Source organism: Pseudochaenichthys georgianus, chromosome 17 (assembly GCF_902827115.2).
Source record: "Pseudochaenichthys georgianus chromosome 17, fPseGeo1.2, whole genome shotgun sequence".
In the NCBI taxonomy this organism is placed as follows: domain Eukaryota; kingdom Metazoa; phylum Chordata; class Actinopteri; order Perciformes; family Channichthyidae; genus Pseudochaenichthys; species Pseudochaenichthys georgianus.
In genome coordinates, this window is record NC_047519.1 from 11,986,380 (window position 1) to 12,003,325 (window position 16,946).

At 39.6% G+C, this 16,946-nt stretch overlaps 1 protein-coding gene across 1 annotated transcript in view; it reads left to right on the forward strand.

Moving 5' to 3' along the window:
- The window catches only part of LOC117461813 (vertebrate ancient opsin-like), a 106,756-nt gene that overhangs the window by 40,727 nt on the left and 49,083 nt on the right, over positions 1–16,946 (forward strand). Inside the window, exon 2 of the mRNA XM_034103777.2 lies at positions 7,977–8,305. Within this exon, the coding sequence (XP_033959668.1) occupies positions 7,977–8,305 (329 nt within the window). The remainder of the gene's footprint in view (positions 1–7,976; positions 8,306–16,946) is intronic.

The window sequence follows — 16,946 nt, forward strand, 5'->3', positions numbered from 1 at the left end:
ACACTGCATGTTTCGTGAAGTTGGTGAAAATGCATGTGTTTTGGCACATCTGTGTTTTTATATTTGCATGGTTTGCATGGACACTGTAGCGTGTTTCCCCTTATGGAAATGTTTTTGTCGGCCACTATAAAGAAGTACTCAGATCTTACACATAAATTAAGAAAATAATACAGTGTAGAAATACAAGTACATGTCCTGCATTCAAAATATGACTTAAGTAAAGGTGAAAATGCAGCAAAATATACTCAAGTTCCAAATCTAAAGGTATTTGTGATGGAAACTTCTGAAGCAATCGAGACAGGACTCAGAGAGACACGGGAAGAGCAGGAACTTTGATGGCAAACACTGACGGTTTTTTGGAGCTTAGGCCAGAGAATTCACAAGACATGCGCTGTGCCTCGAGTTGACCACAGGTAGGGATGCCAAACCAATTCTGAAGATCTCTACCCCAGACCCATGTATTTAGTTGGTTCTGAGAGAATAATCAACATGCTGCATATCAAGATAAAACAGGCAAATCAGAATACCATCTCTATCAGCTGACGCCAACAGGCAGGAACAGGGAGACAAAACACTGAGAGCACAGCAGCCAATGCTACAGGTGCCTACGCTCACTGAGGTCAGTACAAACTGATACACTGGGTCAAAGTTATGGGCCTTATAAATATTTGGGGAAATATATATAAATATTTCCCCAACAGCAATGATTATCCAAAGTGGCAATTCTCAGAATAATATATATTATATCCAGTGTTGGGTGTAACGTGTTACAAAAGTAACGGAGTTACAGTAATGTATTACTTTCTGCTGTAACGAAGAAATGTTACAAATTACTAATGAAATGTGGGTAATATACTCGTTACAATTATCAGTAACGCAGTTACAACTCATTTTAATAAGAAATTAAATGGTGTTTTGTTTTTTGAGAATTTACCAATATCGCGAGACATTCCGACACCAGAGAAAAATTGTGCGGGTAGATTAGTAAGCCTGGTGTTTACCCTTCAGGCCCATCAAGAGACCGCCGCTTCGCGTCGGGTTCCCTGATCAGCATGTCGGGTGTTCTTTTCCCCATAATGACCACCTCGCTGAACATTATCCCGCTTATTACACGGCCATATACTAAACAAACTACAGAGCCCATTCCGTGTTTTGTTTACTTCCTCTCTGCCTTCTTCTGGTGTTTTTCTGACATCCAGCGCTCTGTCTTTGAACCTCTTTTCCTTTCTCTTTCTTGATCCTCATTAGCAACCTTCATTATAGTCCTTGACAGTGGTCAAGGCCATGTAATACAAGTTGTTAGTAGCCTTACGGGCCTACACAGTTGTTATGCTATACCACATTGCCCTTCACTGGATGTATAATTAGCTGCACTCAACTACGTTTTAGCATTTCAATACCTAGCCATTCTTTTGCGGTTATTTTGGTGAAAGTAACTAAAAAGTAATATAAAAATAGTGTAACTCATTACATTTCAGAGACAGTAATATTGTAATGTAACTTATTACTTAAAAAAGACAGTAATAAGTCAAATGTACTGTATTACAACTTGCCCAACACTGATTATATCACAAATGTTTGATTAGTGATGCTTTAGTGTGTCTATCATTTAAATTGTGTAGCTAGTAAAGGGAGAGCTAACATTAACATATTTTACACTGCCAGGTCTCTAGGTTTTGGTTGATTTAATTCAAACAAATTAAATTAAAAGAGGAGCCAGTAAAGTTGTCAAATGTATGTAGTGGAGTCAAAAGTAAAATATTTGCTGCAATAATGTGCAGCAAATGTGAAGTACCTACAAAATGTACCTCAGTACAATAAGTTTCACTTTTACTTTCCACCACTGCAACAACCCACAGAGCAACTTCATGGCTGGCATTAGGCAGTGTGTGTTTTGTGTGCGTTTCCTTGGAACTACACACAGCACGTGACTGGTTTTGATTAAGTAGGTCAGATATACATGTGCATCACGCAGGCACAAGCAACACCTGGCTCGTGATGTTAATTTGTTGCGACGTAAGAAGAAATCTCAGCGAGGGAGCGAGAAAGCCGAACAATGCTGTGCGGTAAAGGTCAGAGAGAGGGAGCCAGATAATGAGCCCATGTAATTAATGTGAATGATGGTCTTTGCACACGTTGTGCATTACTTAAATCCGTCAACTATAATAAGCCAACATTTCTATTCTGATTTCTAGTTACCTGTTAGTGTGAGTGACAGTAGTTCTGTTTCACATAGTACGATCTAAGATGTAGGTCCTATGTAAAAAAAGTTGCACACTCTAATATTTAATTGGACCGCCTTTAGCTTTGTGTACGGCACCCATTCGTCAAGGCATCATGTCGATAAGCTGCTGCAATTTCACAACATGTATTTCTGTCCAGTTGCATTAATTGCGCCAAGATATTGTATTAATGATGATGGGAGAGTCGCACCGCTGTGCAAAGTCTTCACCAGCACATCCCACAGATTGTCATGGGGCTGAGGTCTGGAATCTGTGGGGCCAATCCATGTGTGAAAGATATATCTCATGCTCCCTGAACCACCCATTAACAATGTGAGACCGATGAATCCTGGCATTGTCATCTTGGAATATATCCGAGCCATCAGGGAAGAAAAACTCCATTGATGGAAAGACCTGGTCATTCAGTATATTCAGGTAGTCAGCTGACCTCATTCTCTGGGAGCATAATGTTGCTGAACCTAGACATGGCCAACTGCAGCAACCCCAGGTCATAACACTGCACCCACAGGCTTGTACGGTAGGCCCTAGGCAAGATGGACTGGATGGATGGATCACTCTAGAACAGGGTAAATCTGGAGTCATTGATTTGGTTTTCATAATGCGACAGTTCTTAATCCAATTTGAGTCGTTTCAGGAATCTCCTCAGTTGTTTTCTTTGCTTGATGCAGGCCAATCATTTGACCCTTCTGAAACTGATTAACATCCTCTCCATGACCACAGGATATTTCTTTCGACATGGTTGTTTAAGAAATGGGAATTTAAACACCACATCAGCTAGGGTTAAATAACTTGTTGCCAGCTGAAACATATTCATCACTGCAGTAATTATCCAATGGAAGGCTCTTACAGATTGGCTTAGTTTAATCCAGTCGGTGACTTCTTTTTTGGAGTGGCGTGTAGCACCTTTTGTTCTGGCAGAAAGGCGGTGGTAGGGCAGAGCATCCCACCAGCGTTTCATTAAAAAAAAAAAACTCAAGACGCTATGTGGACACAAACCCTTATAGAGCAAACAAATCTTTATTTACTCCTTTGTATTTCATTAAAACTGACTACTCCTGGATTTGTAGTAAAATACAAACTAGATGCATTCACATGTACATGTTTTTACACTGGACATTTCAATTTGAATATGACATCAACAGCAATCTGTATTTAGTGTGGATTGATCACCTCCTGTGTATTGGATCAGTTCACCCCTGGATAACAAACTCCTAAATGTTCTTATATTAAAAATAGGATAACTGAAAACAACTGAAAGGCAAAGAGGGCTAAGACGAATGAAATTGATTCAAGTAAGTTCTGCGAGCATGTGGTGTAGCACATATTTGAGATGACAGACTGATAACGTAATCCGAGGCAAATCAAATCACACTGTCTCAAAACTGCTAAAGTTAATTAGCAGCTCTGCTCCAAGGAGAGGCATCCAAATGTAATACCATAGAAAACATTTGACAACAATATGATGTATAACTTTTGATATGGAAATTAGATTAACACATCACATGTCCCTTGATGCGAATGGCTCTTTTTCTCATTACACGGTGTACGGTGTGGGCGACAAGGGCAGCTTTGTCGAGGGCAATGTCGTCTGAAGACAAACGTACACATGTATACAGTATGTTTATACCAACGTATTGAGGTATTTAGATTTGAAAATGTAGGTAATTAAAGGGATCAAATTGATTCTCATGGCACGTATCAGCGGATTAGGTTGGCGACTGTATCCAAAGAGTCAAGTTTTCTAAACTGACATTTGCCATTGCCCCCAAAAACAACAGATATGTTCGAAACGTCATCTGAGACTTCATGTCAGCAGAAAGACATCCTTTGTATATATATATATATATATATAACTTTGAGAAAACTTTAACCTTAAACTTCATGTGACTATTACAAGAAAATAAGTTTCATATAACTATGCCTACGTTTGGCAACGTTTAGGAGACAAAAATGCAGGAAAACTGTTGATGTTGCAACTCAAGATTATTCCGAGCACATGTTGGCTTTTGCCAGCATTGAGTTTTCCCTTAACCAACTTCTTGCAGAGGAAGATTATGTGATATGGTCAAAGCTTCAAAGCGAGAGATAAAGTACCTTGAGTGCAGACTATTTTGTCAACTTACAAAGTTGTTGTGAGGAAAGTCTTATATATCTTATTATGCTAAGTTTGCTTTAATGTTAGCATGAAGCAGCTTTAGAGCTGTGGACTTCTGCATCTTAATATACTTTACAACTAGAAAGAATTGTTGACTGGTTCTATATTGGAGGTGTCTGTTTGTACTGAGGATTCTAGCTAATCAGAATAAAGATTGATGTGGCCCCAGTATCTGATTATATTCATTAACTAAGAAGAACTAGTAAAATATCAGAATGAAATTCTGTCTTCCACACACTGGAGTAAACAAACAGATTGTGGTTCAAGGTAACATCTGTTGTTAGGAACACTAGAACAAAGATTTAGGCAAGATCAAACAGCCCACCTGTTGTGAGAGGCCAGTTCGTCTGTACTGATTTGAAAGCTACATGTAAAAGACATAAAACAGATGAAAAGGACGGAGCTGATGAAAGAAGGCTTTCTGCTAAATATCTGATTGCAATTGCTTGCTATGTCAGCTAAGATGAAACAAAAACACAAGTGTGATGTTGTAAAAACTTTGTAGAATTGCACTAACAAAGCTATTAAAAGAATGGAACTAAGCAGTCATTGCAGGAAAAGCAACATGAGCCGAATAACTGTGGGCATCACCACGCTGAGCCAAATAAACTGCAGCCAGGGGTGCATGCTGCGTTCAACTCATTTCCACACAGCCACAAACACATTCTGAAGAACAGTCACCGTAAATCACAGAACTAATGTTGTTTCCGTGTTGTTTTACTGGCTATAACTCCCCTCCTACCTTCATTCATGTATTTATCACTCAGAAAAGCCGTTGCGTTGGCAATTCACTGAAAGGTCTGGGCAGCCTTCTTACAAAAACGTCCAATTTAATTTTGCTCCATTGCAGCTGAAAATCAATGGGCATGAAGGACCGCCCCATGGATCATAAGGGCTTTGAAACAAATAGTCAACAGGATAAGAGGGCTGACGCTGAGGGGTCAGCGGGAACACTGAGCTGCAGGCTCCTGCTGCTGTGCCACTGCAATGAAATAAAGAAAGGGCACAGAGAGAAAGAGAGAGATAAGAGCTTTCTCATAATGTGGTGTTACCCTGCATTGCTTCTGTCCAGCAGAGACACTGCAGGTAATGCTGCTGGTTCTGATTCACAGCACTGCGTATCTGCTGCAGGAGTACGAACTGAGACATTTGATGATTGCACAACCACGTTTGCTATTGTGGTGATACGCGATCTGCCATGTGTTGAAAACTGTTTAGGTTCTATGGTTACATCCCCTGCTAGCTTGCGTCGCCACATAGTAACGCTTTACTTACAACAACGGGAAGCACTACTTAAACTATCTGTCATCTGATTGGTTGCACGTCAAAAGGTCAGTGTTTACTAGGTAAAAGTTTAAATAATTAAACTTTTACTTTTAGTGCAGCGCTCGGCCACAATTTCGAGCGGTGTGCTACGTCGAGGGTAGCTCGTCCACGTAGGCGGGCCAATTTAGCGTGTATTATGTGAAATGCAGCTTTACTCTGAGGTAACAAATCATAGAGCTTCTGCTTGTGCTCTTTTGATCTTAGAAATACATTTATATCGCAGTGTTTCCCTCATTACAGTAGATACACATTTGTACAGGCAGATATTCTTATGGCCCCATTCAATGTGAAGTACAGTAATCAGGGTATATAAAAGAAGAGCACACCTGCACATGATGTCTACAGTGTTATGTTAGCTTAAAGAGATGAGACTGATTCCTTCCAATATCGGTATCGGATATAATTGTAACCCACACAGGCTTGGGGAGTACAGATTAGATGTAACGGGATGAAGTAATCGCGATACAAAATAAGTACATGTATTCCCTTATAGTTACATTAAAGGTCCCATGTCATGCTTTTCCGGTTGTTACCCGTCCCCTTGTGTGTTATGAAGGTTTTTCTGCATGTAAACGGTCTGCAGAGTCAAAAACCCTCAAAGTACACCCTGTAGCGAGTAAAACTCTAACACAGAAAATACCTCCCCAAAACGCCTCGTTGGAGATTTCTCATTTACTTCCTGGGTATCGTTCGCTACGTAGGGATACGCAGTAGCCACGCCCAGAGCTATGGCCGCACCCTCTGCCAGCCTTTCATGAAACAAAGCTTCCCAAACCTTTCAGCGATTCATGCCGGGTATGTATGGGATTAGTTTTGTATCATAAAGATAAAGCAACACTTTCTTATTATAAAGCAAAACTATGAGTTTAAAAGAAGAAAAACACTGAGTCAAGCAAAATAAAATACATTTCAAAAATAAAACTATAAGTTGCAAACAAATCATTTGTGTAATCATGTAAACTATAAGTCTTTTTTCTTTGTTTTAACATAGGTTTTTGTTTGCAGTTCTTGTTTCTTCTTTCTCAATGATCAGAATTTTGCTCTCGCTGCAGCTCTTCTCATTTGCGCTCCCTCATTTTTTGTTTAAGGGGCAGGAGCTCCAACAAGCCGTTTAGGACAGAGAGTGAATACCGGTGAATACACATACTTTACAGAGATGCTGTATGAGAAACCAATGTGAGTTTGACAAATTGCACAACATAAATCTATTTTAGTATACCTGGAATTATGATCAGTAGAAATGGCCATGACATGGGACCTTTAAGAAAATATGTAATCAGATTCCCCTTATTTAAAAAGGGGATTACTTGCTGGATTACAATGTATCAATATCAATAAAGACCAATATATTATAGGTAGACCTTCTTCCTGCATTTTCTTTTGGGTTTTCATTGAGGCTACTTTCATTATTTTCTTTTTAAGGCAGTAGCTGGTGGACACCTGATTTGTTAAAACAATAATAATGTTTGCTTTTAATTCGTATATTAACCTAAAACACCTTTTGTAAACTCTACTATTCTGTAAGCCTAATTCTTTTTTTATCCTAAATATCTTGGTTACTTCTTTTATAAGTTCACATCGTTCTTTTGTCTTAAGACATTTAAGTAAAAAACATCTTATTGATATTTATATTCGCTTGTATTTATTTGGATTGCTTCTTTTATTGTGATACTCATATTAGGTTACTGATTACATCTGTTTACAGGAATCGGTAACTGTAATGGATTACATTTTTAAAGTAACCATCCCCACGCTGCCTATACATATAAATATGTATTAATGGAGTTACGGATCGGAAACTGTCTTTTCTCTCTAGGTCTACTGAACAACACATTGCACGCACCACTCCTGCAGCCGTCTACCAGGTAAACATGGCAGGCCTGTTGTTAAATCACATTTATGGTCTTCTGGCTCTTAAAATGGGGGCTAACTCCCAGTGCTTCAAATACATATTTTGCACAGCAATTTATGAAAAAGCAGATTCATTTAAAAGTTGTTGACAGGGTTTTTGGATAGTGTAGATACTTCTGAACAAGTTTCTCATGCACATTTGACACAAAAAGAGCTCTGGTTTTAGTATTGGCAGATGTCACAACTCAGGTAAAGGAATGGAACAGAACGAAATGGATTGGTGCAACTCTATTAGCTTGTTTCGAACTCCTTCTGTTGAGGCAATATTTTCCGACACACTATGCAACTGCATCTATACCCAATGTGGTTTACCTATGTTTGTGCCCTGCCCCCCCCCCCAGGCATCGTGTCCCTGATCTCCCTGGCGGTCCTCTCCTATGAGCGCTACAGCACCATGGTGGCGCCCACTGAGGCGGACGCCTCCAACTACCGGAGAATCTCCCAGGGCATCCTCCTGTCCTGGCTCTACTCCCTCGCCTGGACTCTGCCGCCACTCTTTGGCTGGAGCAAATATGGTCCCGAGGGTCCCGGGACCACCTGCTCTGTGGACTGGACAGCCAAGACGGCCAATAGCATATCTTACATCATCTGCCTGTTTCTGTTCTGCCTCATCACACCCTTCCTGGTGATCGTGTTCTGCTACGGGAAGCTGCTGTGCGCCATCAGACAGGTATGGATACTAAAACTGCAGTATATGCATAAATGAGCCCGGGGGCTTTTGCAACCCCTTCTGGTGTGTTTAAAGTAATCTATGGCTGTATTTTCAACACTGAAACCACATATTCCAAATCCCATATGCTTTAGTAGACAAAATGATAGAATAGCTCACATTAATTCTGGCATTGTAAGCTGAAAATGTTAATACATTCATTTCATTTACTGGCTCATTACAGATATTCCCCCCTTTTGCTAGAAACTCAGCAAAGGTCAAACTAAAGGTTAATATGAAATAAATGGCTGTGTTTATAGAGTTCAAAGTGCTTTGCAATTTGCCACAAAATTGAACTACTCCCACCCACACAGTGCGACCGAGTTCAACATAATTATTGTGCATGGTAATAACACCACCACATTAGTCTTTTTTTAGGTTAAAATTACATTGTAGTACACTTTTACCCACAGAGAGTCATTACCAAACTCTATGGTTTCTTCAATTCTATGGAGCGTTTTGGCGTATTGTTCTGGTTTTACATCCAGTGTCTGTCATTTTTTATTTGTTGCTATCATGAACCTTGTACCAACAGCAGCAGACATCTATTTTAAAAGAAAACGCCCTCTCTATATATCACCTATAGAGCACCGTCAGAAAGAGTTGGCAACTAGCTCAAGAAGTTAAAGGAGCAGGTTTTTCTATAATGTGTTGGAACGACCCAACATAGACTTAAATGAAGAGTAGATATCCGATTTTCATCAGGTGATTAGAGATTTAATCCAAATGAATGCTAATGTTTCTTCACGTCTAGTGGAGGTGTAAACCGGCCACGGTAATCTCACTGCTTCACCATATAAACATACAAATGTTGGGTTGTCTAACCTTCTGCTGCCTTACAAAAAGGTTTAAGAAGTTCCATCACCAGAGAAAAAGTTCTTTATAAAAATAATGCTTAAATAAAATGAAAAAACTCCTGAGATGGTATCATTACTTGCCAGCTGATTTCAGAAGATTCAGAGTAAGACTCTCTGCAACGATATTAAATGCAGCCCAAGACCTTTCAATTTAAGATCAGAGTCAGCAATAGTGAAAGTATAACTAAATTCAAACTTCTAGAAATGGCGTTAAATTAAATAACTGAAATAAATAGAAACTAAAACAATAGACTCTTGCAATCTAAATGTCATTGAAGACAGCGTTATTGTTTTTAGGAGAGGAGTTTCATACACCTAAACTAATTTGTCTGCATGGAGTGCAAAATGTGTTCCATGGGTTGTGAAATGTTTTCATTGAATCCAAAAAATATTGCATAAAATACAGACATCAAGTTCAACAGTTGTGCTCAAGTACGCATCGAGATTACATTCTAACACTTAAATATCATGTGATAATGGTAAGTTGATTATTATCCTCAGCTTTAATAGAGATCCACCAATGCCTGTTTGGTGCCTCACAGCTCCCAGATTTAACATCATTTGCATAGCTAAATATAAAAAGGAATAGCGCCCACTCTGAACTGAAAAACTTCAGAGTTCAGCGGAATAACAAACTTCTTTTCTCCTAAAACTGAAAACCTGCAGCTGCATGTCAAACGGCTGTTTTATTGCAAAGCTTATGATGGTTATGAATCATAAACCGTTGGTTCTATGGCACTAAAATGATCATGAGTGTGAAGTCCATAATACCAGTCTGGTTCTTTCTCAGTGGAGTTATATTTTGATGAGTCAAACTGCATTTGGTTCAGACATTAATCTAAATGACTGGATTGATGGTTCTGAATTCAAAATGAGAAGAGCCAGAGCCCGCATATATTAATAAAAATACATTCTCTCAAATGGGCTCTCAGGATATCAGATTTTACTTTTATTGTGACCAAATTAAGGTTGGGGTTAGGGTTACAGTTAGGAAGTTACACCTATTTAGTAAAGCTCCGGAAAGGTGGTTAGGGTTACACTTAGGGTTAGGGTCACCTAACTGGTCACCAAATGTTCAGGCAATGTGCATACACAGGAGTGATGTAGTTGAAAATGTAATGGAAAGTGTAAGAGAAAATAATGTTTTCATGAGGATGTTGCCCCTGTCCGTTTGCAACAAAATTGCAGTTCATGAAATATTGCCAAACTATTATACTAATAACTAAAATATAATTATTCTTCACGCCTGTTGCTAATGTTTATGTACCTCTTATTATGAGTAAATGTGATCCAATTTAAGCTGTTTATCGATGTACACCTTTATAACCCTGAATCAATGGTATTTGCACTGCATTACATATTTATAAATGGCCTTATATTTCAGATCAACAGCAATGTTACACTAGTTCTTGGCTGCCCTCCAATATGTATTTGGGCTGACTGAGTGAAATGACCTCAAAGTGTCAATCTGCCATCCAAGTGCTGGTGGAAAGCTTATTCAATTATTCCTTTCTTATCCTATCTAGTATATTTAGCATAGGGTACGAAATACCATCCTTTACCTTTAAAAGAAAGGAGAAAGGTGTCCCACAACTCTTTGTGAGATCATCTAACAGATCAAACGTTATATTTTTCATAGTCGCAAGGTTTACAACTCACTCAGAATGTGGGGGTATCGTGTTTTGTCAGTTAAACAAGATGTGTGTGTGTGTGTGTGTGTGTGTGTGTGTGTGTGTGTGTGTGTGTGTGTGTGTGTGTGTGTGTGTGTGTGTGTGTGTGTGTGTGTGTGTGTGTGTGTGTGTGTGTGTGTGTGTGTGTGTGTGTGTGTGTGTGTGTGTGTGTGTGTGTGTGTGTGTGTGTGTGTGTGTGTGAGCCTGCTTGCCTTTACTCTTCTCTATAAATCTACTTCAGTTCACCATTCATGATGCTGGGACTTTTTTTTACAATATTTATCAATTTTCTGGAACTGCTACCCCCGCGACCCGACCACGGATAAGCGGGAGAAGATGGATGGATTTATCAATTTATTACATCAGTTTCTTTCTCTTTCTAGTCCTTCTTTAGTCCCCGCTCACATCTAATTGTTCCTCATAGGAAGAAAGCACATCTTTAGAATTGAAGGCAAGGGAACATATTTAATTATGTTCTCTCTTTGTGTGTGTCGGCCTTTGCACATCTGTATTTTTCCTTTCCTTCCAAACTCGTATTCATCCCGGAGATGTGGCCTTCAGCTTCATTTTCCCTTGTGTCTCGTCCTTTATCCGTCCTCAGTGCAGGACTACATGTGCGTTTCTTTGTCTTTGCTAGTTTTAATAACCCGCTCTGCTCTTCAGGGTTGTTCCTATCCCACTGACAATGCAATGTAAAGTAAAGGCTATAGTTCTCCTGTCACATTGTGTTACGCATCAACAGCTGGGACACAGTAGTAGCAGAACAACTCAACCGCAGAAGAGTTGAACTCCCATATCGAACACTGAGCGGCTCGATGCAAGCAGTCCACAAGGGAAGCACTGAGAGTAGGGATTGGTTCGAGTCGATCTGAGTTCACTGTACAATTCACTAACTCTGTACCAATTGTCAGAGGTGAGTGAGTACACAGAGAGCGGGTAGGATGTTTATTATATAAGGCTGCAGAATATATCATTTTTCATGGGGGTGGTTTATCTCAATGTCATTTGTTTGAACAGATCATTAAGTGTGTAATCTGTACATATAAAGCACCTTCCTCAAATGCAGCAAAAGGATTTGCAAACTCTCAAAACTATTTTGCAAATATTAAAAGGATCTGCAAATACACAATGAACATATCTCGAAAGATGTGATTCCGATAATGCATACAGAGATATTGTCACGGAGGCACTAGGTGTGGACCCAAAAGCACGGAGGCAACCACAGGATTCAAGTAGAAAACAGTCTTTACTTGAAATGTACTGTAGATCCAGTACAAAAATATTATGAATACCAGAATCACAGGATCAGCAGATCCAGAAAAATACATACAATAAATAATCTACACCAGGGGTCACCAACCTTTTTTAGGTTGAGGGCTACTTTCAAAGAATAAAACAAGTCGGGGGCTACTTTTACTCCTCTTTTTTTGTTTTTTGCAGTGTATATATTTTGCACATTTTAACATTATTATTTGCTTACCTTTAACCTTTGTGTGCTGTTTGGGTCTGTGGGACCCGTTTCAGTGTTCACATGTATGCAATTTAATTATTTTAAACTGCTTTATTTGGGGGTGGACCTCACCTCCTCTAGGGGGGTCCGGGGGCAAGCTCCCCCGGGAAGCATAAAATGAAAACACAAAATTAATACCTCGTTGGCCGCTTGTCGTGAAAGGAGATTAATTTAGTTCCTTTTCTGCATAACTTTGTCACAGACTTCTTGTCACATTAAAACTTTATCACAGACTTCAGCAGAGCTTCAAAAAAGAGGTCAACCCACGTTGAGTTGTACAGTGTAACAGCAAAACAGACATAGACAGGCAGGCTTTCTGCTTGGTTGTAAGTGTATCAGTGTTGTCATCTCTTTATATTTCCCTGTGATGGAAATGGAGGTTTTTAATCAGAACAGAAGTTGTGAAAAAGGCGAGTTTGTCATTTCATAGGCTTTTCAGTCAGGGAACATCTTAAATCAGAAGCAGCACTCTTCTTTGAATTACAGTGACACTTTGACGATCCCCGTCTAAAAGATGGTGATGCTTTAATGTGATGATAAAATGTTCACACAAGTGTTGACTCTGTGAATGAAAATAAGTTACTTATTATTTTGTATACAATCATATGAAATGTATTAATACTATTATAATGTTCTATCGTTATGCTATTGTTCTGATAAGTTCCATGCACTGTCAGCAGGATATCGTAAATACAATACTAACGAATTAAGGAAAATGTGGCCAAAAACTGGGGCAGTGTGTGGGAGAGAAACTCCTTCTGGAGGGTATTTGTGTATTTTAGCTTTTGCAAACCATTTACATACATAAACCATAACACACTTCCGGGATGGGAAACCAAAAAAAGCAGAATAGGGCATCTTTAAACCAAAGCATAAAACTTGATTATTGTTTCCAATTCATAGTAGAGTAGTTCCTTGGTCTACAAAGTTTTAGGAAATTATGAAGAATGTCAATCGATGTTACAGAAAGCCAATATGACGTCCTTTCATTGCATGTTTTGTCCATAACCCATAAATATTCAGTTTAATGTCATAAAGTGGTAAAAATACAAATATATTGACTTTACATTTCCAAGGCTGTAATCCGAAATGTACTTTTTTTCTAAATATAATGACAGTACAAACCGGAGAAACAATAATCAAACTAGCTGGCCATTCATTTAAAGGTGGACAAATAAACACATCTTTGCAACTCGACAATCATGCATTGCAAAAATATCATAGGAACTGGGGAAATTACAGTTTTTCACCGAAAGGAACATCATACAAAGAGAAAGTATTGCAGAGTGATTACCTTTTACTTTCACATAATATGATATGTCTCTTGATATTTCAGATGAAATAATAATGATAACCATCAAACCACATTATTTGAATCCACTCATTCATTGCTTTGTTTCCAGGGGACAGAAGGCACAACTAAGTGGTTGAAGTGACGATGACCCCTGGCTTTAATAAACTGGGTTGCCATCATGAATCATCAAATCAAATCAAATCAAATCAAATCAAGTTTTATTTATATAGCACATTTTAAACGATGTTTGGTCGAGCCAATACATATAATACAATACATATAATAAAAATAGCCTACAGTCGAGACACTTTACAGCAAATACAACAGCACAGATTGTTCAGAATATCAGTATGAGAAAAAGGATACCCTCTATCCTTAGACCCTCACATCGTACAAGGAAAAACTTCCTGAGAAAACCCACAGTTTAAGGGGGAAAAATGGGAGAAACCTCAGGGAGAGCAACAGAGGAGGGATCCCTCTCCCAGGACGGACAGACGTGCAATAGATGCCGTGTGTAAATCGAAGAGATAATACATTTTACAGCATATAGACCGAATGTTAGTAAATGCATGTGTCTGTAATAAGAAGATGAATCCACGAGGATGTGAGCCACAATCCTGTGGAAGCCATCAGGGAAGCAGCATGACGAGACCCAAGGCAGGACCGCAGAGACAGGTTCAGCCACGACCCGAAGTCCACGACTTAATCCAGAACTCAGGATAGAGGATCCAGGACACAGGACTACAGCAAGAGGATCAGCCTCGACTCCGGATCCCGGCGTAGATATAGATACAAAACAAGAAAAAAGATTTGGCTGGGTTAATCGGAACAAGAGAATACACAGACACAGACAGAGAGGGAAAAGGTCATTGGATAAAAGTTATTCTTGATAACCCTCTAGAAAGAGCTCATGAACTTCCCCACTCAATCTATCAAGACCCGAGCAGTTCTATTAGATATAGGATAAGAAACAGAGAAAGGGAGCACAACAACCTATCTCTTCCTCAGATGCACTCCCCCGCTTATCTAAGCCACTCTGTACCCCGTTACCCTCTACAAGGCCATGGACCAGCAGAGGGAAAATGGGGGGTGGGTAAGGGTAAGGGTTTTTAAGAATAAACCGCAAGGGTCTAAAGGGAAAAAAGATTAAATATAAGGTACTATATTTTAAGTAATCCTATATACTATACCTATATTCGAATAATGTATAAACAATTAAAAAAATACTTTATGAAATCCTATGTTATGTTATAAATATTAAAATAAATAACTAAATGAATACATAAATAACTAAATAAATGAATAAATAGATAATTAAACAAAAGCCAGAGAGAAAAAGTGAGTTTTAAGTGTTGATTTAAAAAACCCCAGGGTCTGGGCCGACTTCACATGGAGGGGCAAAGTATTCCAGAGCCTAGGGCCAGCCGCTGTGAAAGCTCGATGCCCTCGGGTTTTAAGCCTGGTCTTAGGCACAATCAACAGCAGCTGATCAGCCGACCTTAAGGCTCTGCCTGGGGTGTAGCGATGGAGGAGTTCGGCTATATAGGCAGGAGCCAGCCCATTTAGGGCTTTAAAAACAAATAAAAGGAGTTTAAAATCTATTCTGAACCGAACTGGAAGCCAGTGCAATGAAGCCAGAATTGGGGTGATATGGTCGCGCTTTTTATGGCCAGTGAGAAGACATGCAGCTGCATTCTGAACTAGCTGGAGGCGTCTAATTGAGGCCTGGTCCATACCCACATACAGAGCATTGCAGTAATCCAGTCTCGAGGTAACAAAGGTGTTAATAACCCTTTCTAGGTCTTTAAAAGATAAAAACGACTTGGTCTTAGCCAATAGTCTTATTTTGAAAAAGCAGGTCTTGACTACAATGCTAACCTGCTTATCAAATTTAAAGGCGCTGTTGAAGGTCACTCCAAGGTTCATAACAGAGGGGAGGATATTGTTATTGAGGGAGCCCAGAATATCAAGACTATTGGTTGGGATCCAAAAAAGATGACCTCGGTCTTGCTCTCATTGAGGTTGAGGAAGTTTTGGCTCAACCAGGATTTAATCTCTGTTAAGCAGTCCTTCAACTGCTTTAGTGAGTTGGCATTTTGATTGAGAGGCAGATAAATCTGTACATCATCAGCATAACAATGGAAGGGGATATTATATTTTGTGAGAATTTAACCTAGGGGCAGTATGTACAATAGAAAAAGGATGGGGCCCAGAATCGAGCCTTGGGGAACCCCACAGGTAAGAGGGGCTTTAGCAGAGGAGAAAGCACCTAACTGCACTGAGAAGCTACGGTCCGTCAAATAAGACCTAAACCATGCAAGGGCAGAGCCTGTAATGCCTGCGGACTTTTCAAGCCGTGACAACAGGATACTATGATCCACAGTGTCAAAGGCAGCAGTTAAATCTAACAGCACCAAGACAGCTGGGCTGCCTGAGTCGGCGGCTAAGAGCAGATCATTAAAAACTCTTAAAAGGGCTGTTTCAGTACTATGCATAGGTTTAAAGCTAGACTGCAATTTTTAATGGATGCCATGCGTGGTTAAAACTGACTGCAGCTGGGCGTAGACTACTCGCTCCAGGGCTTTAGATAAAAAGGGTAGCTGGGAGATGGGCCTGACATTTGTGAGAATGGAGGGATCGAGATTTTTCTTTTTAAGTAGTGGCTTAACCACGGCATGTTTGAAGGCAGCTGGGACACATCCTGAGCTAAGAGAGGTATTTATAAGTAATAAAATACTTGCTCCAACTGATTCAAAAACATCTCTGAGAAGGCGAGAGGGAATGCTGTCTGAGGTGCAGTTTGTCGGCCGCAGGTGCTTGACTACATCCGAGAGAGAAGAGAGGGATACAGGCTCAAAGTGGTCGAGGACAGCAGGGCACAGAAAGGGAGCAGGATCTGGGGTAGCACTAGTATAGGCTAGCCTAAGAACAGATACTTTTTCGATAACAAATTTAAGAAATGTATCGCAGAGAGTAGTTGATGGCACAATTGGAGAAGCATCACAAGGATTAATGATCGAATTAAGGACATTAAAAAGAACTTGAGGTTTATGGCTGTTTTTGGAGATTAACAGAGAAATATACTGTGTTGTGGCTGCTTTGACTGCTATTAATTTAATCCATTAATTAATCCATTAATAATCGGAAAGGCAAGCACGAAGAATTTCTAAGGAGACATGAAGTTTATCCTTTTTCCATTTTCTCTCTGCACGCCTGCAAGCGTGTCTAAAAGCGCGAGTACAATCATTGAGCCACGGCTCTGAGAGAAATT